The sequence below is a fragment of the Vulpes vulpes genome, chromosome X, assembly GCF_048418805.1.
Source record: "Vulpes vulpes isolate BD-2025 chromosome X, VulVul3, whole genome shotgun sequence".
Classification (NCBI taxonomy): Eukaryota; Metazoa; Chordata; class Mammalia; order Carnivora; family Canidae; genus Vulpes; species Vulpes vulpes.
Genome location: NC_132796.1, coordinates 46,321,974 through 46,346,513, shown reverse-complemented (window position 1 = coordinate 46,346,513; position 24,540 = coordinate 46,321,974). Strand labels below are relative to the sequence as shown.

The window sequence follows — 24,540 nt, the reverse complement described above, 5'->3', positions numbered from 1 at the left end:
TAGTGGTCAGCATCCTTTCTTTACAGCTTGAAGAATTCCCTTTAGCATTCCTTGTAAGACAGTTCTACTAGTGGTGAACTTCAGCTTTTACTTACCTGGGAATGTCTTTTTCTCTCTTTCAATTGTTTTTGATGGCTTTGCTGTGTAAAGTATTTTTGGTTGGCAGTATTTTTCTTTCAGTAATTTGAATAAAGCGTCCCACTTCCCTGGTCTGCAAGGTTTCTGCTGAGAAATCCACTGATAGCCTTATGGGGGTTCTTTTGTATGTGATGAGCTCCTTTTCTCTTGCTGCTTTCAAGATTCTCTCTTTGTCTTTGATTTTTGACATTTAAAAAATAGTTTATTTTTTTATTTGAGACAAAGAGAGAGAGAACATGAGCTATGGGGAAGAGTAAAGGGAGAGAGAGAATCAAACTCCCCACTGAGCAGGGAGCCCAACTCAGGGCCAACTCAGGGCCCAACCCTGGGTCCTGGGATCATGACCTCATCCCAAGGCAGATGTTTAACCAACTGAGCCACCCAGATGGCCATGACTTTTTTTTTTTTTTGGCCATGACTTTTTATATTTTTATTGTAATGTTTCTCAATGAAGTCTTTGGATTGAACCTGATTGGGAATCTGTGAGCTTCATGTACCTGGATGTCCAAATCTTTCCTGGGAAGTTTTCAGCCATTGTTTCTTTAAATAAGCTTTCCTCAAGAGGCATCTAGTTCCTATCCTCAGCACATTTTGAACACTTTTGTTTTCAATTTTTTTAATTTTTAAAAATGTACTTAGAGAGAAGGGAAGAGAAAGAGGAAGAGGAAGAGAATATCAAGTAGACTCCCCACTGACCACAGAGCCTGACATGAGGCTCAATCTCATGACCCTGAACTCATGACCTGAGCCAAAATCAAGTGTCAGACGCTCAACTGACTGAGCCACCCAGGCACCCCATTGTCATCAAATTTTTCATGCATGCCAATCTGTTAGCTATAAAATATCATCTTGTTCTGGTATTACTTTACATTTTTAGTATTTCTGAACAGATTGAACATATTTTGATATGTTTATTAATCATAATTTCTTATCTGCAAAGTGTGTCTCAAGTTTTTCTCATTTTTTACTAATGTGTTGTTGGTCATTCTTTCATTTATAAAGACCTTTATAATTTTGAAAATTAATCATTTCTGCAAACATCTCCTGACAGCTAATGGCTGGCTTGTCTTTCACTTTATCTATGCTACCTTTTTAGAGAGACGTTCCTACTTAAAGTGGTCAAATTTATTAATTTCTTTCTTGTTTGTGATAATTTTTGTTTCTTGTTTAAGAAATTTTCTCTCAGTCTATAAAGTCATTCTTCTAAGTTGTGTTTTGAAAGCTTTTATAGCTTTGGTTTTAATTTTAAGTATTTAATCCCTTGGGAATTTATTATATATGGGGTGAGAAAAGGGTCTGATTTTATTTCATCCTTTTATTAAACATCTTCTTTTTTTTTTTTTGAGTGAACCCAGGCAATTTTATTACTTCATCCCTGAACCTCAGTTTCCTCATCAGTAAGATGGGGATAATAGCACCTATTTCATAATTACTAACTACATTAATGCAAGGGAAACACAGTATGCTTAGTATGTACCTGGCACATACTAAGCACTCGCAAATCCAGCTATTATTTATATATGCTGATGTCTTCAAACAGGGATGGGATCTTAATACAGAAAATAGGAGGTGTCAGCCACTCATATGTTCTCTTGGCTTCTGAAACATGAGCTCCCTGACCCCAGTTCATCCAAGCACATGGGCATAGTTTTCCTTAATCTCTGCAGAGGTGTGATTTGAACAGTTGTCAGATGGCTTCCAACTGCATAACTGAATAATAAAAGCAATTTTGGCTGTTTTGAAGGACTAGACAGTAGACTTTAATCTTAAAACTTGATGGACTTGGAAGCATTCCTGTCAATATAAAAGATTTTGTCTGGAGTGGAGGAGAAGCCGAGGCCAACACCATGCTTGCACTTCCAGCTCATGGCCTGATCATAGTCCTGCTGCAGGTTCTGCTGCAGGGTGTCAGCTGCCTTCTTGTTGAGAGCCATGTTGGGCCTTCCAATTGTGTTAGGGGGTGGCTGAATGAAGGGGACATGTTTTTAAAGCCACCCATAAGTTTGAGAAATTTCAATTTCTGTTCCTTGTTTTCAAAACCAGCAGTATCCCACTGGCCAAACTGAGTTCCCTAGTCTACATGTGCCTCATCCATGTTGCCTTTCTTTTCCAACACCACTTCTAAGTCTGTGTCAGGCTCCTCTTCCCAAGATTCTCCTGCTACTCTTCTCTTTCCCCTTCTTCCCCTTCTTCCCCTTCTTCCCCTTCTTCTTTTTATTCCTCTTCAGAGCTGGTTCCTCAATCCCTGGCTGCTCTGTCTTTTTCTTGGACTTCATTTTCTTCTTTGCAGGGGGTTTGGGGTTATATCCTATTGGGATATATTCTGGAGCCTCAATTTTGACTGGCTTCTTACTTCCTTTCCTAGGGCTTTTCTCTACGGACTTGGAGCACTCAAGGTGCCCTGGAGAAGTATCTTCCTTCTGGTAGATTTTTTTTTCTTCTTCATCTTCACATTGCATTCTCTGGGCTCCCCTGCTTTCATTTCTGCACTGAGGTTGCCTGCTCCTCGCCATCCTTCCCCACTGAACAAGTGTATAGAGCATCCCCAAACTCACAGAACCAAGTGTCCTTGGCTGAGGAGGCTGTAGCCACCTGGGCCTTTTTCTCCTTCTTGTGTTTTTTGGGTTTCTTGCCAACTCTGGTCACCTCCTCGTCCTCTCTGGGGTCTGGGGAGGTCTTCACTCTTGAGGCAGGGGGCATGGCCAGAGGCCATAAGGACTTTCTCTTCTTTTTCTTCTCCCCGCCTTGGAACTCAGATGAACCAAGAGCCTGCTTCCTCTGTCCATACAGCACGTAACACAGTCTCAGGTTCTAGGCACTCCTCACAGAGGGTGCTGTGGCCCTTCTTTTTCTTCACTAGAGGCATCTCAGATGCCTGTTCTAGGACCACACCCTTTGAGGGGGATGTGGCTCTTGTGGAACAGATCTCACTGAAATAATTCTCACTGTTTAAAACTGAGTATTGAGTCTCTGGTTCTTTGACCACCTTCTTCTTTTTCTCTGGGAGACCAAGGCCCAGGTCTCCTTTGTGGGTTTTGGTGATCATTTCCGTAGGCCAATCTTCCCGGCCTCCACGTGAAAGCCCATATTCTTATTTTCTCAATAATTTGCAATAATCTTGTGAATCACATTCTCTCTTTTTCAAAAGATTTATTTATTTATTTATTTATTTATTTATTTATTTCTTTATTTAAGAGGGGAAGAGAGGGAGAGGAAGAGCAAACAGAGGGAGAGGGAGAAGCAGACTCCCCACTTAGTAGGGAGCTCAATCCGAGGAACCCACGATTGTGACCTGAGCCAATGACAGATACTTAACTGACTGAGCTACCCAGGTGCCCCCCATGGATCATATTTTTTGAATTTCTGGTACTTTCTAATTGGTCCCATTGGCTTATCTTCATTACTATATTTTTATTAATTCTTTGTAAGTCACTTCACTTTAATTTTTTTTCAGGCATGACTTGGCTATTCTTTTCTTTCTTTTCTTTCTTTCTTTCTTTCTTTCTTTCTTTCTTTCTTTCTTTCTTTTCTTTCTTCTTTCTTCTTTCTTCTTTCCTTTTACTTATTTGTATACATTTTATAAGTGTTCCAAAGTTCCTATTGAGATTTTGGTTGGAATAAATGTAGTCACTAGATCAAGTTAAGGAGAATTGAGAATTTTATAATATTGAGGCTAGCAGAAAGCATGGTTTCAATCTCCATTATTTCAATTTCAATGTCTTTCCAAAAAGGTTATTAATTTTCTTCACAAAGAGTTTGTGTGTACTTTCTTAGGTTTACTTTTAGGATTATATATTTCATAATTATAAATGATACCTTTGTAGAATCATATTTTTCTCTAGATGATATGTGTTAATTTATAGAAACTCTGTTGACTTTTTTATATTGATCTGGCATCTTCCAACTTTACCAAAGGCATCTAGTTTTGTTGGATAGGAAGAATTATGTCATCTATTAAGCGTTTCACTATATCCACTCCCATTCTGGCTTGAGCTCTCTCACTTTAGGATGCCTTATCACAGGCAAAGGATGTCAATATCTCTAACCCAGACTAAGTCTCCCTTAATGTGAACTATTTAGACTGCCTGTCAAGGAAATGGCATTTGGAATGTGAGAGATTTATGAAAATTACAAGGCAATTACAAAAATACTTCCTAAATAAATACCTTTCCTGGCTAGAGAGAACAATTTTTCCCAGATGCCATGTTTCCATGTGGATCTCACGCAGATGGTGTAAACTTAGAGGATAATAATAATAACAGCTAATATTTGACTCTGTGCCAACGGCTGTTATAAGGGTTTCATATGTATTACCTTGTTTAATCTTCGTAACAGCCCGCATGAAGTAGATTGATATTATTCTCTATATTTTATAGCTGAGGAAACAGGATCATAGATATTAAGTAACTTACTCTACATCACTCAGCAAAGCAATCTGTAGAGTCAGGATTTGAACCCAGGCTCCGAAGTCTATACTCTTCAACACTGTCATAGATTGTCTCTCTTAATTTTGGCCTGAGTCTCAAGACTTTTGCTTGAATCCTGTTTCTTGTTCACTGTGAGGCATCCCTCTCTGTTCTTGGATTTCTCATCTAGAATGTAGGACTAATAAAGATATAAGATATATTTGTCTGCCTTGCAGGGTTGTTTTGAAACAGGAAGACACTGTTCTTGAACTAGGCTTTCAGAAAAGCCAGAAACAATGGAAGAATGTTAGAAAACTGTAGGGAAGGTCCTCTTGTACAGAAGGTGGAAGGCAGCCATTAGAAGGAATAAGTTGAATGTATTGGAATGATCAGCAAAAGTGGCCTGACTGATGTTACTGGTCTTTATTAGGGAGGAGTAGAATTTATGGGCTAGGCCCATTCTAACATGTTTGTGACCATGAATGCTGAGACAGGATATCTACACAGGTCTTGTATTTTATTTTATCTTTTCCTTTTCTGTCCTGTTTTTCTTTCTTTCTTTCTTTCTTTCTTTCTTTCTTTCTTTCTTTCTTTCTTTTCTTTCTTTCTTTCTTTCTTTCTTTCTTTCTTTCTTTCTTTCTTTCTTTCTTCTTTCTTTCTTTCTTTCTTTCTTTCTTTCTTTCTTTCTTTCTTTCTTTCTTTCCTTCCTTCCTTCCTTCCTTCCTTCCTTCCTTCCTTCCTTCCTTCTTTTTGTTAGTAGCCTTATTATAATAATCTTCATGTAATTAGTGACAGTTATTAAATCTCTCTCTTGAGGAGAAAAGAATGGTTTCTGTGCCTGATTATACATGCCATGTTGTTTGGATTTGTGCCAGAGAGGAATATAAAATGCTTCCTGGCATGCATGCTCAGAAATCTATAAGCATACCAGATTCTCCTGGAAGCTGGGACTGAGGCTCCAAACCAGAGGAGGGTATATGTACGCAAGAAGTGGGAGCTGTGCCTACAGCATACCAGGTTTCTTTCAGTTCCCCCCATCCACTTTTATAGCCACTTTGCCATTGCTTAACTGTTGTGGCAGAGAAGGGTGTTTCAGTGACCTGTATCATAGGAAAAGTTCATTTCCTTTAATCCCATTCTCTTTATTTTTTTAATTGAAGTTTGATTTGCCAACATATAGTATGACATCTAGTGCTCATACTATTCTCTTGTCTGTGTTTTGCCCTTTTGCTGAGATTTTTGGCTGGTGCCTTCATAAAACAGAGGCACATTAGAGGGCCCTGCTTATGATTAGAGTTATCTGAAAAAGGAAGGGGCTGCCTTGGGAAATAGCAATCTCATCACTTGTTGTATTCAAGCAGAAGGGCTGGGCAATTGCTGGCAGCAGATGTTGTCTAGAAAGTTTTTGTGCTGATTAGGGGGCAGGGAGTATTATGGACTGGGTGACCTACTATTTCCTTTATAACTCTGATTTGACGTCTCTGAGATTAAATTATTTAATGGGACTGGCAATAACCGTTCACTTTCTCAGAGGATAGCTCACTTTTTTTTTTTCTCTCTGGCTGACTGAATTTGACCTTTGAAGATATTGAGGTGACATTTAGACAATATTGCTTACTCCTTCCCTTCTCAGAAAAATCATACTGCTTGAGCCAGGGGTAGGCTGACTTTCTGTGACACTGCTTAAGCCCCTGTTGAATTCTTCATGGGTGCTAAGGCATCACGCTGGGATCTGAGAGAGCTGGATGTTTATGGCACCCCTCCTTTAAGAACTACTAAACCACTTGCAGGGATAGGCTACTAAAGATGTTGAAGTGTGTACCAAGGGATGAATTAGCATGAGTTTAACATGTGGAACAATGAATGAATTGTAGTGGAACAATGAATTTCTCTATATTATGTGTATAGGTATATAAATACATGAGGGAAAGTTAGCAAAAATTATACAAATCAATTTATAACCATAATTTCCTTAGGAAAGGTAGAAATAACTAGGATGAGGTGTAGTCAAAGGAGAACTTTCACCTTATCTAGACTAGTCTACCTTTTTATTTTTTATAGAGATATATCACATATGCCAAAAACTTACCATTTTAAAGTGTACAATTTAGTGGGTTTTAGTATAGTTGACCCTTGAACAACATGGGTTTAAAACAGTATAGGTCCACTTATACATGGGATTTTTAAGATAAATATAGTACAATACTGTCAATATACTTTTTATGCTTTTCTTATTTTTTCTCTAGCTTACTTAATTGTAAGGATATAGTATAGTAGATGATACATACAAAATACAAAATGTGTGTTAATTAACTGTTTACGTTATGGGTAAGGATTCTGGTCAGTAGTAGGCTATTAATAGTTGTTTCATTTTTTAAAAGATTTTATGTATTTATTCGAGAGAGAGAGAGAGAGAGAGAGAGAGAGAGAGAGGCAGAGACAGAAGCAGGCTCCCACAAGGAGCCCAATGTGGCACTCGATCCTGGATCCTGGGATCAGGACCTGAGCTGAAGGCAGACACTCAACTCGCTGAGCCATCTAGGCATCCCAATAGTTAAGTTTTAGAGTCAAAAATTATACACAGATATTTTTACTATTTGGGAAGTTGGCACCCAACATCTATGTTGTTCAAGGGTCAACTGTATATTCATTGTGCAACAATCACCACTATTTTTTCCAGAACGTTTTCTTCACTCCCCAAAAATAACTCTGCAACCATTAGCACTAACTCCCCATTTACCCCTCTCCCAACCCCCAGGAAACCACTAATCTGTTTTCTGTCTTATGGATTTGTCTATTTGGGTTATTTCATATAAATGGTGTATATAATAAATATGTGGTTTGAATAAATAAATAAAATCTTTAAAAAAAGGTTATTTGTGTGTCTGGCTTCATTTACTTAGCATGCTGTTTCTGAGATTTATCCATATTGTATCTTATTCCTTTGTATTGCTAAATAGTATTCTATGTTGTGTTTTTGTGTGTATGTGTGTGTTCACATACAAACCACATTCTGATTTATCAATTTATCAGTTGAAGTTTTGGATTGTTTTCACATTTTGGCCATTATGAGTAATGCTGCTATGAACATGTGTATACCAGTTTTTGTGTGAACATGTATTTTCAGTTCCCTTGACTATATACCTAGGAGTAGAACTGCTGGGTTACATTATATGGTAACTATACATTTAAATTTTTGAGAAATTGCCAAAATGTTTTCCACAGTAGTTTTACCAATTTACACTCTTACCAGTAGTGTATGAGGGTTCCAATTTCTTCATATCCTCATTAACACATGATATTGTCTTATTTTTTTATTATAGCCATCTAATTGAGTGTGAAGTGATATCTCATTGTGATTTAGATTTGTATTTCACTGGTAGCTAATGGTGTTGAGCATCTTTACATGTGTTTATTGGCCATTTATATATCTTCTTTGGAAAAATGCTCAGATGCTTTGCCCATTTTTAAGTGGATTATTTTCCTTTTTGTTGTTGAGTTCTTTATATTCTGGATACTAGATCCTTACCAGATATAGTATATGCAAATATTTTCTTTCATTCTAGGCATTGTTTCACTTTCTTGATGCTATCATTTGTAAAGCAAAGTTTTTAATTTTAATAAAGTCTATTGTTTTCCTTTGGTTGCTTGTGTTTCAGGTGTCATATGCAAGAAACTATTGCCTAATCCAAGGTCACAAAAATATGCTTCTGTGTTTACTCTGACATATTTTATGATTTTAGCTTTTACATTTAGGTCTTTAATCCAGTTTGAGTTAATTTTCATATATAGTGTGAGGTATGGGTCCAAGTTTATTCTTTTGCATGTGGATATCCAGTTTTCCCCACACACCATTTATTGAAAAGACTGTAAGGTTCCCCTTTGAATTGTTTTGACACCTTTGAAAAATATCAATTTAGTGTAAATATTGAGTATTTCTGTACTCTCATTTATTTCATTGATCTTTATATCTGTTCTTGTGCCAGTACTACATTCCTTTGGTTACTAAAGGCTAATAGTAAGTTTTGGAATCAAGAAGTGTGAGTCCTCCAACTTTGTTCTTTTTCAAAATTGTTTTGGTTATTCGGGGTCTTTTGAATTTCAGTATGACGTTTAGAATCATCATGTTCATTTCTGCAAGCTGAGAGTTTTGATAGGGATTATGTTTAATCTGAATCAATTTGCATAATAATACCATCTTAACTATATTAAATTTTTTAATCCATGAACATGAGACATCTTTTTATTTAGTTAGGTCTTATTTACTTTCTTTCAACACTGTTTTGCAATGTTCAGTGTACAAGACTTACACTTCTTTTGTAAAATGTAATCTTGAGGAATTTTTTCTTTGTGATGCTACTTAATTGGGATTGTTTTCTTAATTTTATTTTCAGAAAAACAATTGACTTTTGTATATTGATTTTGTATCCCATAACATTGCTGAATTCATTTATTAATTATAATAGGATTTGTGTGTATATTTCTGTGTGTGTGTTCCTTAGGAATATATATATATATATATATATGTATATATATATATATGATTTTATATATATATATATATAATCATGTCATATGTGAATAGTGTTAATTTTTCTTTTCTGAATGCTTTTTTCTCCAATTGTGCTAGCCCTCAGTATAGATGTTGCATGGAAGTGATCTTTGTTCTTGATTGTAGGATGAAAGCATTGAGTCTTTTACCATTAATTATACATTAATTAAGGATGTTCCATAAATTTCTATAGCTATTTGAGAAACTTTCTTCCTATTCCTAATTTATTGAGTGTTTTCTATTTTTTTTTATCATGAGAAGGTATTGGATTTTGCCAAATGCTTTTTTTTGTCTATTGAAATGATTATGGTTTTTCATTTCATTTTTGCATTAATAATTATATATTACATTGACTGATTCTCATATGTTGAACCAATCTTGCATTCTTGGCATGAATCCCATCTGGTAAGGTGGATTTTTAAAAAAAATATATATCTTACTGGATTTGGTTTGCAGATATTTTATTGAGAATTTCTGCATTTCTATTTTTTGAAAGTTTGTGAAAGATTGATTCTTTAAATGTTTGGTAGACTTCGTGAGTCATGCCAACTGATCCTGGCTTTTTGTTTTCTTTTTCCCATGGAAGAAGTTTTTAATTAGTCTTTACTTGCCATAGGTCTATTCAGGTTGGCTATTTCTTCTTCAATTATTTTCTGTAGTTTTTATGATTCTAGGAATTTACTGATTTCATTGGGTTATCTAATTTTGGCATACAATTGTGCATAGCATTCTCTTTAATCCTTTTTATTTTTAAAAAAATATTTTATTTATTTATGAGAGAGAGAGAGAAGACAGAGAGAGAGGCAGAGACAGGCAGAGGGAGAAGCAGGCTTCATGCAGTGAGCCTGACGTGGGACTCGACCCCGGGTCTCCAGGATCATATCCTGGGCTGAAGGTGGCGCTAAACCGCTGAGCCACCCAGGCTGCCCTCTTTAATCCTTTTTAAAAATTTTGTTAGACTGGCAGTAGTATTTACTCTTTTATTCCTCATTGTAGTAATTTGAGTCTTCTCCTTTTTCTCTGTTTTCACTTTTTACAAAGCAAAAGTATTCCTGTATCTATTATGTAACATAAAAAATAGAGAGAAAAAAGGAAGATACATAAAAAATAGAAAAGTATATTAAAATGGGGATCTTGGTAGGTTGGTAATTCCCTGGCATTATTTTTCCTGTGTGTGCCCCGTTTTCTTCATCAGGAAGTTGAAATGTTGGTTCATTTTTGCTGAAGTGGTTGAAAGTCTCTGTACTCTATTTTTTACATGATCAAGTGTGGGATTAAAGACCATAGTTGGGAATATTTGTCGACAGAAAATAGACCAGTTTGGGAGAAGCCAAGTATTCCTGAAGGACAGAGTAGAAACTAAGGATGGAACTGCAAATTGAAGCCAGATTATGGTAATTTTTGAATTTCAGGGTAAAAGATTTGGACTTGGTAATGGGTAACTATTGAGGATTTTGGAGTGTGAGAGTAGCCATCAAAGTTATAGCCAAGGGGATCCCTGGGTGGCTCAGTGGTTTAACGCCTGCCTTTGGCCCAGGGCGCGATCCTGGAGTCCCGGGATCGAGTCCCACGTTGGGCTCCTGGCATGGAGCCTGTTTCTCCCTCCTCCTGTGTCTCTGCCTCTCTCTCTCTCTCTCTCTCATAAATAAATAAATAAATAAATAAATAAATAAATAAATAAATAGATAAATCTTTTTTAAAAAAAGTTATAGTCAAGGAAATTGGCCTGATAGTGGTATATGGGAGGTAATTAGAGCTGGAAGATAACCTATGGGAATCATCTAGGGAGTGGGGGCCATGACAATGAGAATGGAATAGGAAGAGATGAGAACCAGAGATATTCTCTGATTTGGAAAGCACTCCCTGGAACCAATGAGGCAGGAGAGAGGAGGGAGGTGTTAATAGCTCATCCTTGTGTCTCTAATAGTTAGAGGTGAAGTAAAGAATAGATACAAAATAGGTTTTTGTTCAATTGAGTTGCATTAACCCAGCTTTGCTTTGAGTTCAATAAAGGCTGAAGAAAATAGTCTTCAAGTACTCTGAGAGGATTTCCTGTAATGTCTTCCAACTTGCCATGCTCTAGACATTGCCTGTCTGGACCCTACCCCCACAGATATCTTGTGCTCCTTCCTACTGGAACTGTTCCAGAGAGTCATCTCATTCCAGCTATCCAAAAGCCAGTATTTTGAATTGACTTGTCTTAAACTCCTGAGAAAAAAAATAAATGTTTTGTTTCATTTTAAATCTCTTAAAGACCTGCCTATGGAACCCTTTTTATAGCAAAGTTTAGCTTGCTATATGAAAATCTGGGAAAAGCTAATGAATTATTACAGGATGAGGCCTTCATTGTTTCACATAGATGACATCATGTATATGTTATGCTTCCTTCAATGCCTTAGAATCACCTTTTTGAACAGATCTGTTCCTTGATTAATCATCCCTTATCATTGTCTGTTGCTGGTATTAAAGAGCAACTGTTAGCATATTGAAGACACAAAGTTGACCTTTGAAAGATGGAAAGAGATTTCCAATAGAACATTTGGAGGATGATAGGTTCTGAATGGAGATGGATTTTTGCACATTTGGCTGTGTATGAAAATTTATTAAAAAGAGATGAGACCTAATTGCTTTGGCCTGTGGCAAATAAGTAGACTATATTGCTGGTGACATTTCTAGGTTTGTTGGGTGATAACCATACCCCTCATCCTCTGTGAGGCAAAAAGAGGGGAGAATGCAGAGTTGAGAAATAACTACTGTTCCTTTAGCTCCATCCCAAAGCCTCTGACCTCCTAAGGCCACTCACCAACAGGCCTTTCTGATGGCAGAAATAGTGTTGCATCTAAATTGATTGATCTCAGCTTCTTGAGGCAGGAAAATGGAAAAAGCTGGGGGTGGGTATGGAAGGGAAAGATAGATTGTTGATTAAAACTGTTGAGACAACTCTTTAGCTCTTTGGCTAATTCCCCTGGCAGATTTTACCACTCTTCCTAAGGTTCCACCCTTCCTTTTTTTCCTGACCCTCTCTCCTTCCTCCTTCCTAGGACCAGGGTGAAATGAGCCATCTTCCTGATGTAAGCCATCATTATAGATACAGAAACATCTCACTCAGCCTCCCCAAAGGACGTTTTCCTGCATCCCTTTGCCTTTATGTGTTAGAATGTATAGTTTCAACATTTACCAACTGCACCCATTTCTAATGATTTTGATAATTCTCAGCTCACCTAAGCCCAAGCCCTTCTTTACTCTTTTCCTGTTTTCCTTAGAACCAGAGGTATAAAGATGCTAGTACAGTGGTTAAGATGTAGGCTTTGAAGTCAGACCACCTGGTTCCCATCCTGGTTCTTCTGCTTTCCTAACTGAGTGACTCGGGACAAATTCCTTAATTTTTCTGAGCCTCATTATTCTCTTACATCAAATAGAGGTAATAATGGTACATGCCTAGCAGGACTGAGTAATACAGTTCATTGAAAGCTCTTGGCATAGCGGTTGCTATATAGTAAGTGTTCAATCGGCTGTTGCTGTTATGTGGTATGTCTGTCATCTTTACCCCAACTTTGTAGATGTAGAGATCATTACATACCCGAGGCATTTTACAGTAAAATTTTAATAATTATTTGTACATATTTTGATGTAAATAAACACTGAAGGTCCTGTTTTCAGGATACTCACACCAGTATTCAACTTTGGTCTCCATGCTCATAGGTGTTGTGTTTGATCCAGCTGTGACATATACCCAAGATATATAGCTTAGTCTTTTTTTCTTTTTGATGTAGCTGGGCTACCTAGATATGTTCAAGCATGAATGAGTTCTGTTTGCCATAACTCTTCTCTGAAATCTTAGATATCTTAGCCTCTCAGATATGATTTAGTTTTATCCTTCTCCATCCTCCATTTTACAGATATGTCATGAGAGGCCTAGAGAGGATTAAATTCCTGCATAAAGCCAGCAAATCACCCTAAAGCCAAGCCTGGCATTCAATTTACAGGGGCCTCTGGTTGAATGTTCTCTGAATACTTGAAGAATTTAGTTTATCATTTTTCTACTTGACTAGAAAATTTTCAAAGAAGAAAACTACTCTATTATTATTCTTTTGCCTGCTTCCACAGCTCTGGGTGAACCAGGAGGATGGGGTGGAGGAAGGGCCCAGTGATGTGCAGAATGGGCACCTGGACCCCAACTCAGACTGCCTCTGTCTGGGCCGGCCACTACAGAACCGGGACCAGATGCGAGCCAATGTCATCAATGAGATCATGAGCACTGAACGTCATTACATCAAGCACCTCAAGGACATTTGTGAGGTAGGCCCAGCTGTGATAGTATATGTGGGGGTATCCAGGGTGGGGTAGAGGGCATTTTCATGAAGAACCAACAACTCTCCTGAGCTGTACCTGTGACAATACCAAGATATTGGAAAGAGCAGCTGGACTGGCCTCCTACATTCTGCTAAGTGGGTGAAACAGCTCCCTTGGAGCTTCTCAGTCCTTATATCAGTTTCTCTCTTTCTTTAACTTTTCTCTTTCATTTTTATATTCCTTCTCTCTCTATCTCTCCCTGATTCCATCCCCCATCTTTGCTTCCTTGAATCTCTACCCTTATCCTATTGGCTTCTGATTTGGTTGTTACCACACCATGTAAAGGCCTGACCTCATTCATTAAAGCAAATCACTTCTTCCTACAGCTTGTGGTTCACAAACTTGAATGTGCACTAAAGTTCCTGGAGTGGCTTGTTAAACATACAAATTCCAGCCCCTTCCCCCTCCCAAAGTTGTGAAATCTCAGTCTGGGTAAACCACAGGCATCTCTATATTTAACAGGCATTCCTGGTGAAACTGATGTTATTGGTCATCTTCTTTCACTTGAAGAACACTGGTTTTAGGTTTGAGCAGAAAAGAGCTTAGGGGAGGAATCTATAGGAGATAAAGACTGAGTGGACAATTCTAAGCTCCTTCAGTATATGCCACTTAGCTTCCCAGGAGCTGTGGCTCCACGTTCCCTAACTCCATCTCTTCCATGTCTCTAACCTGAGTAAGGAGAGAGCCCTTTTTCTCATTCTCTCTTGAGCTCATGGGACTAGTTGACATTTTCAAAAGGCATTTTACTAAACAATAACATGGGAATACCAATGGGAAATAGCAGAAAGAATGTTTCTTTTTTTTTTTTTTAGAAAGAATGTTTCTAAAAGATTCTCTCTCTCTCTCTCTCTCCCTCTTTCACACACACACACACACACACACACACACACACACACTAGCATTCTACTTGACTCAGAGAAAACTCTACTTTGAATATGTTTATCCTCTTTTTTTCAGATGAGGGGTCAGGTCCTACTTTCTGTTCTTTAAGTGCTATTGAAGCCAGGGCCCACTCTGGAATCAATAGTGTAGCTTTAAAACTTTTTAAAGTTCTTGTTTCTTTAGAATATTGTTACCCAATAGAACTTCCTATAGTGATAAAGTACATCTGCATTCTCCAACAGAGTAGCCACTAGCCAGCCATCTGTGGTTACTGAGTGGTTGAGATGTGGCTAGTATGATTGAAAAATGGGATGGAGTTTTTTTTGTTTTTATTTTTTTAATTTGAGTTCAATTAGCCAACATATAGTACATCAGTATTTTCAGATGTAGTGTCCAATAATTTATCAGCTGGATATAACAATGCACATCACATCACATGCCTTCCTTAATGTCCCTCATCCAATTACCACATTCCCCCACCCACCTTCCTTCCAGCAACCTTCAATTTGTTTCCTATAGTTAAAAGTCTCTCATGGTTTGTCTTTCTCTCTGATGACTTCCCATTCAGTTTTCCCTCCCTTCCCCTATGAGAATGCAACCTGGTACAGCTACTCTGGAAAACAGTATGGAAATTCCTCAAGCAGTTAAAAATAGAGCTATACTCTATGACCCAGCAATTGCACTACTAGATATTTACCCCAAAGATACAAATGTGATCCAAAGGGGCACCTGCACCCCAATGTTCATAGCAGCAATGTCCACAAAAGCCAAACTATGGAAAGAGCCAAGAAAAAAAATAATAAAAAAAGGAAGAAGCTGAGATGTCCATGGACAGATGATGGAGATATATATATATATATATATATATATATATATATACATACACACACACACACACACACACACAATGAAATAGTACTCAGCCATCAGAAAGGATGAATACTTACCATTTACATCAATGTGGATGAAACTGGAGGATATTATGCTAAGTGAAATAAGTCAGTCAGAGAAAGACAATTATAATATGGTTTCACTCATATGTGAAATATAAGAGAAATGGAATTTTAAATTTAATTTTAAATTAAATAGATATGTGACTAAATGGCACCCACGTTGGACAGTGCAGATCTAGAAAGACCAAGGCCAAGGATTATGGGCCTTAACTTCCTTTACCTCAACTCATTTTTTCATCCCTTCCAGGAAGGTTAAACATTATCCCCACTACCCCATCCATGAGGCAATAAAGTAGAGTGGAAAGAACAAGGGCTGTAGGTATGTGGAATGCTGGCTGTCACACCCTGACTTAGTCACGTAGGCACACTGTGGCCTTGAACTTGCCCCTTAACTCCTCTAAATTTTGATTTTTCTATTTTGTCCAGTGGGCTTCAGTATACCAAACTCTTAAGTTTGTTGATGAAATTAAGTAAATATATTTGTAAAAAGTTAGTTTTCCTTTTTTCCTTTTTCATCTATTCACCCATCCATCCATGTCTCTCTTTATCTTTTCCTCTTCCTTACCTCCATACAAATAGCTAAATATTACCCTCTGAAATGTGCTATGTGGCATTGGACATCAAACCACTAATGTCATTCATTCAGCAAACATATAATAGAGTTGTCAAGCTCCATGCCAGCATTGGACATAGCTCCTACCCTCAAAGTGTTCTGCTCTGGCCTAGCATCTGAATCACCTGAGAGTTTGTTAGAAATTCAGGATCTTTAGCTCCACTCCAGATTTAACAAGTACAATTCTGCATTTTAACACGGTTCCTATTTGACTTATATTATATATTAAAGTTTGAGTAGCACTGCTGTAAAATGGTAGCTGTCTTATAATGTCATAAGGTCTATAATATAAGTATAGTCTGTTCTTTACCTTGCAGCTGAGGGTTGCTATCAAGATCTAAGTTGGAAAACAAAAAAAGATCTAAGTTGGGTCATATCACTCCTCTGCTCAAAACCATCTGATGGCTAACAATCTCTCCTTGAATAAGAGCCAAATTCTTAAAAAAAAGAGCCAAATACTTACTATTATTTACAAAGTTCTGTGTAATCAACCTATTCTTACCTCTATGACTTCATTTCCTTCACCTTTCCCACATTCTGTCCCCACTCCAGATAGTCGTGGCCTCTTGCTGTTCGTAAAAATGTCTGGCATGCCCCTCACCACAGATTTTGCATTGGTTTTTCTCTCAGTCTAGAACAGTCCTGCTCCATGTATCTTCATGGCTCCAATCTTCACCTCTTTCATGTCTTTACTCATATATCACCTTCTCCTTGATATCTTCCCTGACTTTTCTACTTAAAATTGACTGTCTCCCCCTCTTTCCTGCTTTATTTTCCTCTATTTTACTTTTTGCTATCTGACATATTACATGTTTTGCTTATATGTTTTCTTTATTGTTCTTCTCCCCACTAGAATGTAAATTCCATGAAGGGTAGGGGATTTTACTTGTTAATTTACTGATATACCTCTAATACCTAGCACAATGGTACATGCTTAATAAATATCATTGAAAGTCAGAATTAAATTCAAATGCTAACATGCACATATTAACGTTAGCAAAGTACATTCACATGTGATTTGATTTTCAGATGGGGTAGAGGTTATTAGTATTATTCCCATTTTCTAGATTAATAGACTTGAGTCTCTAAGAAACAAAATTACCTTCTCGGCATTCTTTCAGACACTGGCCAAGTGAGAGTCCTTTAGTCTTAGAAGGATCACTGGTCTCAACTCCCAAATATCTTGGCCTCTTCTTACAGGGCACAAGCTCAGGACACCAATAGAAGAATTCATCAATCTAGAAGAGGGAGTGTTATGTCCCTGCTTTAAGAACTTGCCCAATCTAGCCAAACCAAGTAAAGCTTTGTTAGTGATCTTCTGGTTCCATATTTCTCAATTATTCTTGGTACTGAAGTTAGGGGTTTAAATGGGAAGAATCTCTTTGTCCGATCCTGCAACCACCGTGTCAGAAGGTGTAGCTAGGAAAAAAAGGATGGAGAAATCAGTGTTTAGCTGGACCAGAACACAGTATTTTAGCCCAGGACTGTGGCACCTCTAAATCAAAATATGTTTTAACATAGAGAATACCAGACTCAGAATTGAGTCCCAGGTTTAGGAACCATCTTGGTCACTGAAGAAAGGTGAATGATTTCCATCATGGGCCTTGTTTCCCAATGGTTATTTTTTGTTGTTGTTATTTAATTTTTTTTACATATGTTTTTATTTTTTATTTTTTTGGCAGTTGTGGCGATTTATTTTTTTTAAATAAATTTATTTTTTATTGGTATTCAATTTACTAACATACAGAATAACACCCAGTGCTCATCCCGTCAAGTGCCTCCATCAGTGCCTGTCACCTAGTCACCCCCACCCCCCACCCAACTCCCTTTCCACCACGCCTTGTTCATTTCCCAGAGTTAGGAGTCTCTCATGTTCTGTCTCCCTTTGTGATATTTCCCACTCATTTCTTCTCATTTCCCCTTTATTCCCATTCACTATTTTTTATATTCCCCAAATGAATGAGACCATATAATGTTTGTCCTTCTCCAATTGACTTATTTCACTCAGCATAATACCCTCCAGTTCCATCCATGTCGAAGCAAAAGGTGGGTATTTCTTGTTTCTAATGGCTGAGTATTCCATTGTGTACATAGACCACATCTTTACCCATTCATCTTTCGATGGACACCAAGGGTCCTTAGACAGTTTGGCTATTGTGGACATGGCTGCTATAAGCATCGGGCTGCAGGTGTCCCGGCGTTTCACTGCATCTGCATCTTTGGGGTAAATCCCCAGCAGTGCAGTTGTTGGGTCTTAGGGCAGATCTATTTTTAACTCTTTGAGGAACCTCCACACAGTTTTCCAGAGTAGCTGTAACCAGTTCACATTCCCACCAACAGTGCAAGAGGGTTCCCCTTTCTCCACATCCTCTCCAACATTTGTTGTTTACTGTCTTGTTAATTTTCGCCATTCTCACTGGTGTGAGGTGGTATCTCATTGTGGTTTTGATTTGTATTTCCCTGATGGCCAGTGATGCAGAGCATTTTCTCATGTGCTTGTTGGCCATGTCTATGTCTCCCTCTGTGAGATTTCTGTTCATGTCTTTTGCCCGTTTTATGATTGAATTGTTTCTTTGCTGTGGAGTTTAATAAGTTCTTTAGAGATCTTGGATACTAGTTCTTTTTCTGTTACGTCATTTGCAAATATCTTCTCCCATTCTGTAGGTTGTCTTTGAGTCTTATTGACTGTTTCTTTTGCTGTGCAAAAGCTTCTTATCTTGATGAAGTCCCAATAGTTCATTTTTGCTTTCGTTTCTCTTGCCTTCATGGATGTATCTGGCAAGAAGTTGCTGTGGCCAAGTTCAAAAAGGGTGTTGCCTGTGTTCTTCTCTAGGATTTTGATGGAATCTTGTCTCACATTTAGATCTTTCATCCATTTTGAATTTATCTTTGTGTATGGTGTAAGAGAATGGTCCAGTTTCATTCTTCTGCATGTGGATGTCCAATTTTCCTAGCACCATTTATTGAAGTGACTGTCTTTTTTCTAGTGGATAGTCTTTCCTCCTTTGTCGAATATTAATTGACCATAAAGTTCAGGGTCCACTTCTGGATTCTCTATTCTGTTCCATTGATCTATGTGTCTGTTTTTGTGCCAGTCACACACTGTCTTTATAACCACAGCTTTGTAGTACAACCTGAAATCTGGCATTGTGATGCCCCCAGCTATGGTTTTCTTTTTTAATATTCCCCTGGCTATTCGTGGTCTTTTCTGATTCCACACAAAACTTAAGATAATTTGTTCCAGCTCTCTGAAGAAAGTCCATGGTATTTGATAGGGATGCATTTAATGTGTAAATTGCCCTCAGTAGCATTGACATTTTCACAATATTAATTCCTCCAATCCACGAGCATGGAATATTTTTCCATCTCTTTGTGTCTTCCTCAATTTCTTTCAGAAGTGTTCTATAGTTTTTAGGGTATAGATCCTTTGCCTCTTTGGTTAGGTTTACTCCTAGGTATCTTATGCTTTTGGGTGCAATTGTAAATGGGATTGACTCCTTAGTTTCTCTTTCTTCAGTTTCATTGTTAGTGTATAGAAATGCCACTGACTTCTGGGCATTGATTTTGTATCCTGCCACACTGCCAAATTGCTGTATGAGTTCTAGCAATCTTGGGGTGGAGGCTTTTGGGTTTTCTATGTAGAGTATCATGTCATCGGCGAAGAAGGAGAGTTTGACTTCTTCTTTGCCAATTTGTATTCCTTTTATTTCTTTTTGTTGCCTGATTGCTGAGGCTAGGACTTCTAGTACTAGGTTGAATAGCAGTGGTGAGAGTGGACATCCCTGTCTTGTTCCTGATATAGGGGAAAGGCTCCCAGTGTTTCCCCATTGAGAATGATATTTGCGGTGGGCTTTCCGTAGATGGCTTTTAAGATGCTGAGGAAATGTTTCCTCTATCCCCACACTCTGAGGAGTTTTGATCAGGAATGGATGGTGTATTTTGTCAAATGCTTCCCCTGCATCTAATAAGAGGATCATATGGTTCTTGTTTTTTTCTTGCTGATATGATCAGTCACATTGATTGCTTTATGAGTTTTGAACCAGCCTTGCATCCTGGGGATAAATCCCACTTGGTCATGGTGAATAATCTTCTTAATGTATTGTTGGATCCTATTGGGTAGTATCTTGTTGAGAATTTTTGCATCCATGTTCATCAGGGATATTGGTCTATAATTCTCCTTTTTGGTGGGGTCTTTGTCTGGTTTTATAATTAAGGTGATGCTAGCCTCATAGAATGAATTTGGAGGTATTCCATCTCTTTCCATCTTTCCGAACAGCTATGGTAGAATAGGTATGGTTTCTTCTTTACACGTTTGATAGAATTCCCCTGGGAAGCCATCTGGCCCTGGACTTTTGTGTCTTGGGAGGTTTTTGATGATTGCTTCAATTTCCTCCCTGGTTATTGGCCTGTTCAGGTTTTCTATTTCTTCTTCTTTCTATTTCTTCTGTTCCAGTTTTGGTAGTTTGTGGTTTTCCAGAAATGCGTCCATTTCTTCTAGGTTGTCTAATTTATTGGCATATAGCTGCTCCTAATATGTTTTTAAAATTGTTTGTATTTCCTTGGTGTGGGTAGTGATCTCTCCTTTCTCATTCATGATTTTATTAATTTGAGTCTTTTCTCTCTTCTTTTTAATAATTCTGACTAATGGTTTATCTATCTTATTAATTCTTTAAAAGAACCAACTCCTGGTCTTGTTGATCTGTTCCAGAATTTTTCTGGTCTCTATTTCATTGAGTTCTGCTCAAATCTTTATTAACTCTCTTCTTCTGCTGGGTGTAGGATCTATTTGCTGTTTTTTCTCCAGCTCCTTTAGTTTCAAGGTTAGTTTTGTATTTCTATTCTTTCCAGTTTTTGGATGGATGCTTGTTTTGCGATGTATTTTCCCCTCAGGACTGCTTTTGCTGTATCCCAGAGATTTTGAATGGTTGTATCTTCATTCTCATTAGTTTCCATGAATTTTTTTAATTCTTCTTAATTTCCTGGTTGACCCTTTCATCTTTTAGCAGGATGATCCTTAACCTCCACGTGCTTGAAATCCTTCTAAACTTCTTCTTGTGATTTAATTCTAATTTCAAAGCATTATGGTCTGAAAATATGCAGGGGAGTTTCCGAACTTTAAATGATTGGATTGGAAGATTTGCTCTTTAAGTGCTCTGTGGATCTTATTTTCTATGATTCTGTACAATCTCAATATTTCTTACTAAAGAAAGCCGTGGTAGTGATCCAGGTTACTTTTGCATATTCTTTTTTAATTTAAATTTAATTAGCCAATATATAGTACATATTTAGTTTCACATCTCATGTTCAATAATTTAGCAATTGCTTATAACACCCAGTGATCATCACATCAGGTGCCCTCCATTTTTTTATAAATTTATTTTTATTGGTGTTCAGTTTGCCAACATATAGAATAATACCCAGTGCTCATCCCATCAAGTGCCCCCCTCAATGCCCGTCACCCAGTCACCCCCACCCCCCACCCACCTCCCTTTCCACAACCCCTAGTTCGTTTCCCAGAGTTAGGAGTCTCTCATGTTCTGTCTCCCTTTCCATCAGATGCCCTCCTTAATGCCCATCACTCAGTTACCTCATCACCCCCCCATACCTCCCTTCCAGCAACCCTCAGTTTGTTTCCTATAGTTAAAAGTTTCTAATGGCTTTTCTCCCTCTCTGATGGATTTCCCATTCAGTTCTCCCAAACTTAACTCTATGGTCCTCTACTCTCTTTCTTATATTCTACATATGAGTAAATCCATATGATAATTGTTTTTCTCTGACTGATTTATTTCACTTAGCATAATATCCCCCAGTTCCACCCACATCAATATAAATGACATTCTGTTAACTGAGTAATGTTTCATTTTATATATACGTATGTGTGTCTATATATATATATATATATATATATATATATATTGCTGCTATGAACATTGGGGTACAGGTGCCCCTTTGGATCATTATATTTGTATCTTTGGGGTAAATTCCCTGTAGTGTATAATTGGTGGGTCATAGGGTAGCTCTATTTTTAACTTCTTGAGGAACCTACATACCATTTTCCAAAGTAGCTGTACAAGATTGCATTCCTACCAGTAGTGTAAGACTGTTCTCCTTCCTCTGCATTCTTGCCAGCATTTGTTGTTTCCTTCTTTGTTAATTTTAGCCATTCTGTTATAAGGTGGTATCTCATTGTTGTTTTGATTTGCATTTCCCTGATGCCAAGTGATGTGGAGCATTTTTTCATGTGTCTGTTGGCCATTTGTATGTCTTCTATGGAGAAAATTTTGTCCATGTCTTCTACCCATTTTGTGACTGGATTATTTGGTTTATTGGTGTTGAGTTTAATAAGCCTTTTATAGATCTTGGATATTAGCCCTTTATCTGATATGTCATTTGCAAATATCTTCTCGCATTCTGTAGGGTGCCTTTTAGTTTTGTTGACTGATTCCTTTGCTGTGCAGAAGTTTTTTATCTTGATGAAATCCCAGTAGTTAATTTTTACTTTTGTTTGCCTTGTATTTTTAGGTGTGCCTAGTAAGAGGCTGCGCTGGCTCAGGTTGAAGAGTTTATTGCCTGTGTTCTCCTCTAGGAGTTTCATGAAGTCCTGTCTCACATTTATGTCTTTCATCCATTTTGAGTTTATCTTTCTATATGGTGTATGAGAATGGTCCAGTTTCATTCTTCTGCATGTGGCTGTTCATCTTCCCAACACCATTTGTTGAGAAGACTGTCTTTTTATCATTGGTTATTGTTTCCTGATTTTTTAATATTTGTTGACCCATAGAGTTAAGGGCCCATTTCTGGGTTCTCTATTCTGTTCCATTGATCTGAGTGTCTGTTTTTGTGTCAGTACCATACTGTTTTTATGAGTATAACTTTTAATATAGCTTGAAGTCTAGCATCGTGATCCCACCAGCATTGGTTTTCTTTTTCAACATTACTTTGGTTATTCAGGGTCTTCTCTGGTTCCTTACAAATTTTTGGATTATTTGTTCCAGCTCTGTGAAAATGTTGATAGTATTTTGATAAGGAGTGCATTGAATGTATAGATTGCTTTGGGTAGCATAGACATTTCAACAATATTTATTCTTCCAATCCATGAAGATGGGTTATTTTTCCATTTCACTGTGCCTTCCTCAATTTCTTTCATAAGTGTTCTGTAGTTTTTAGAGTATGGATCCTTTGCCTCTTTGGTTAGATTTATTCCCAGGTATTGTGTGGGTTTTGGTGCAATTACAAATGTGATCGATTCCTTAAATTCTCTTTCTTCTGTCTCCTTGTTAGTGTATAGAAATGCAACTGGCCTCTGTGCATTGGTTTTATATCCTGCCAGTTTGTTGAATTCCTGTATGAGTTCTCACAATTTAGTGGTAGAGTATTTTGGATTTTCCCCATAAAGTATCATGTCATCTGCCAACAGTAAGAGTTTGACTTCTTTGCCTATTGAATGCCTTTTATTTCTTTTTGTTGTCTGATTGCTGAGGCTAGGACTTCCAGTACCATGATGAACAACAGTGGTGAGAGTGGACATCCCTCTCATGTTCCTGATCTTAGGAGCAAGGCTCTCAATTTTTCCCCATTGATGATGATATTCATTGTGGGTCTTTCTTATATGGCTTTTATGATGTTGAGATATGTTCCCTCTATTCCTATACTGTGGAGAGGTTTAATCAAGAAAGGATGCAGTCATTTGTCAAATGTTTTCTCTGCATCAATTGAGAGGATCTTATGGTTCTTGTCCTTTCGTTTATTAGTGTGCTGTATCATCTTGGATGATTTGTGAGTGTTGAACCACCCTTGCAGCCCAGGAATAAGTCCCACTTGGTTGTGGTGAATAATCCTTTAAGATACTGTTGGAGCCTATTGGCTAGTATCTTGGTGAGAATTTTTGCACTCATGTTCATCAGGAATATTGGTCTGTAATTCTCCTTTTTGATGGAATCTTTGTCTGGTTTTGGGATCAACGTAATGTTGGCCTCATAGAATTATTTTGGAAAATTTCCTCCCTTTTCTATTTTTTGAAGCAGCTTCAGAATAGGTTTTATTTGTTTTTAAATAGTTGGTAGAATTCCCCTGGGAAGCCATCTGAGTTTGGACTCTTGTTTTTTGGGGGGAGGGAGGGAGGGTTTTGGTTACTGCTTCAGTTTCCTTGATTCTTATGAGTCTGATAAAATTTTCTGGGTTTTTTTTTTTTCGGTTTCAGTTTTGGTGGTTTATAAGTTTCTAGGAATGCATAGATTTCTTCCAGGTTGCCTAATTTGTTGGCATATAGTTGCTCATAATATGTTCTTAAAATTGTTTGTATTTCCTTGGGATTGGTTGTGATCTCTCCTCTTTCATTCATGATTTTATTCATTTGGGTCCTTTTTCTTTTCTTTATTATGAATCTGGCTAGGGATTTTTCAATCTTTTTAATTCTTTCAAAGAACCAGGTCCTAGTTTCCTTGATTTGTTTTACTGTGGTTTCTATTACATTCCTTTCTGCTCTAACCTGATAATAAATAACCTTTATTATTTTTCTTCTCCTCCTTGTGTTAGGCTTTATTTGCTTTTCTTTCTCCAGTTCCTTTAGGTATAAGGATGGAACTGGAGGGTATTATGCTGAATGAAATAAGTCAATTGGAGAAGGACAAACATTATATGGTC

The 24,540-nt window shown here is 37.5% G+C and overlaps 1 protein-coding gene and 1 pseudogene across 15 annotated transcripts in view; one reads left to right on the top strand and one right to left on the bottom strand.

Annotated features, from left to right (window-relative positions):
- ARHGEF9 (Cdc42 guanine nucleotide exchange factor 9) overlaps positions 1-24,540 on the top strand; it is a 206,214-nt gene that overhangs the window by 89,823 nt on the left and 91,851 nt on the right. For 9 of the 15 annotated variants that reach the window (XM_025989027.2, XM_072744020.1, XM_072744017.1 and 6 more), the window contains one exon: positions 13,204-13,395. The exons of the other annotated variants lie outside the window; for them this stretch is intronic. In XM_025989027.2, coding sequence (XP_025844812.1) covers positions 13,204-13,395 — 192 coding nt within the window. The remainder of the gene's footprint in view (positions 1-13,203; positions 13,396-24,540) is intronic. 15 annotated transcript variants of the gene reach the window in all.
- Positions 1,905-3,206, bottom strand: LOC112912311 (lysine-rich nucleolar protein 1-like; annotated as a pseudogene).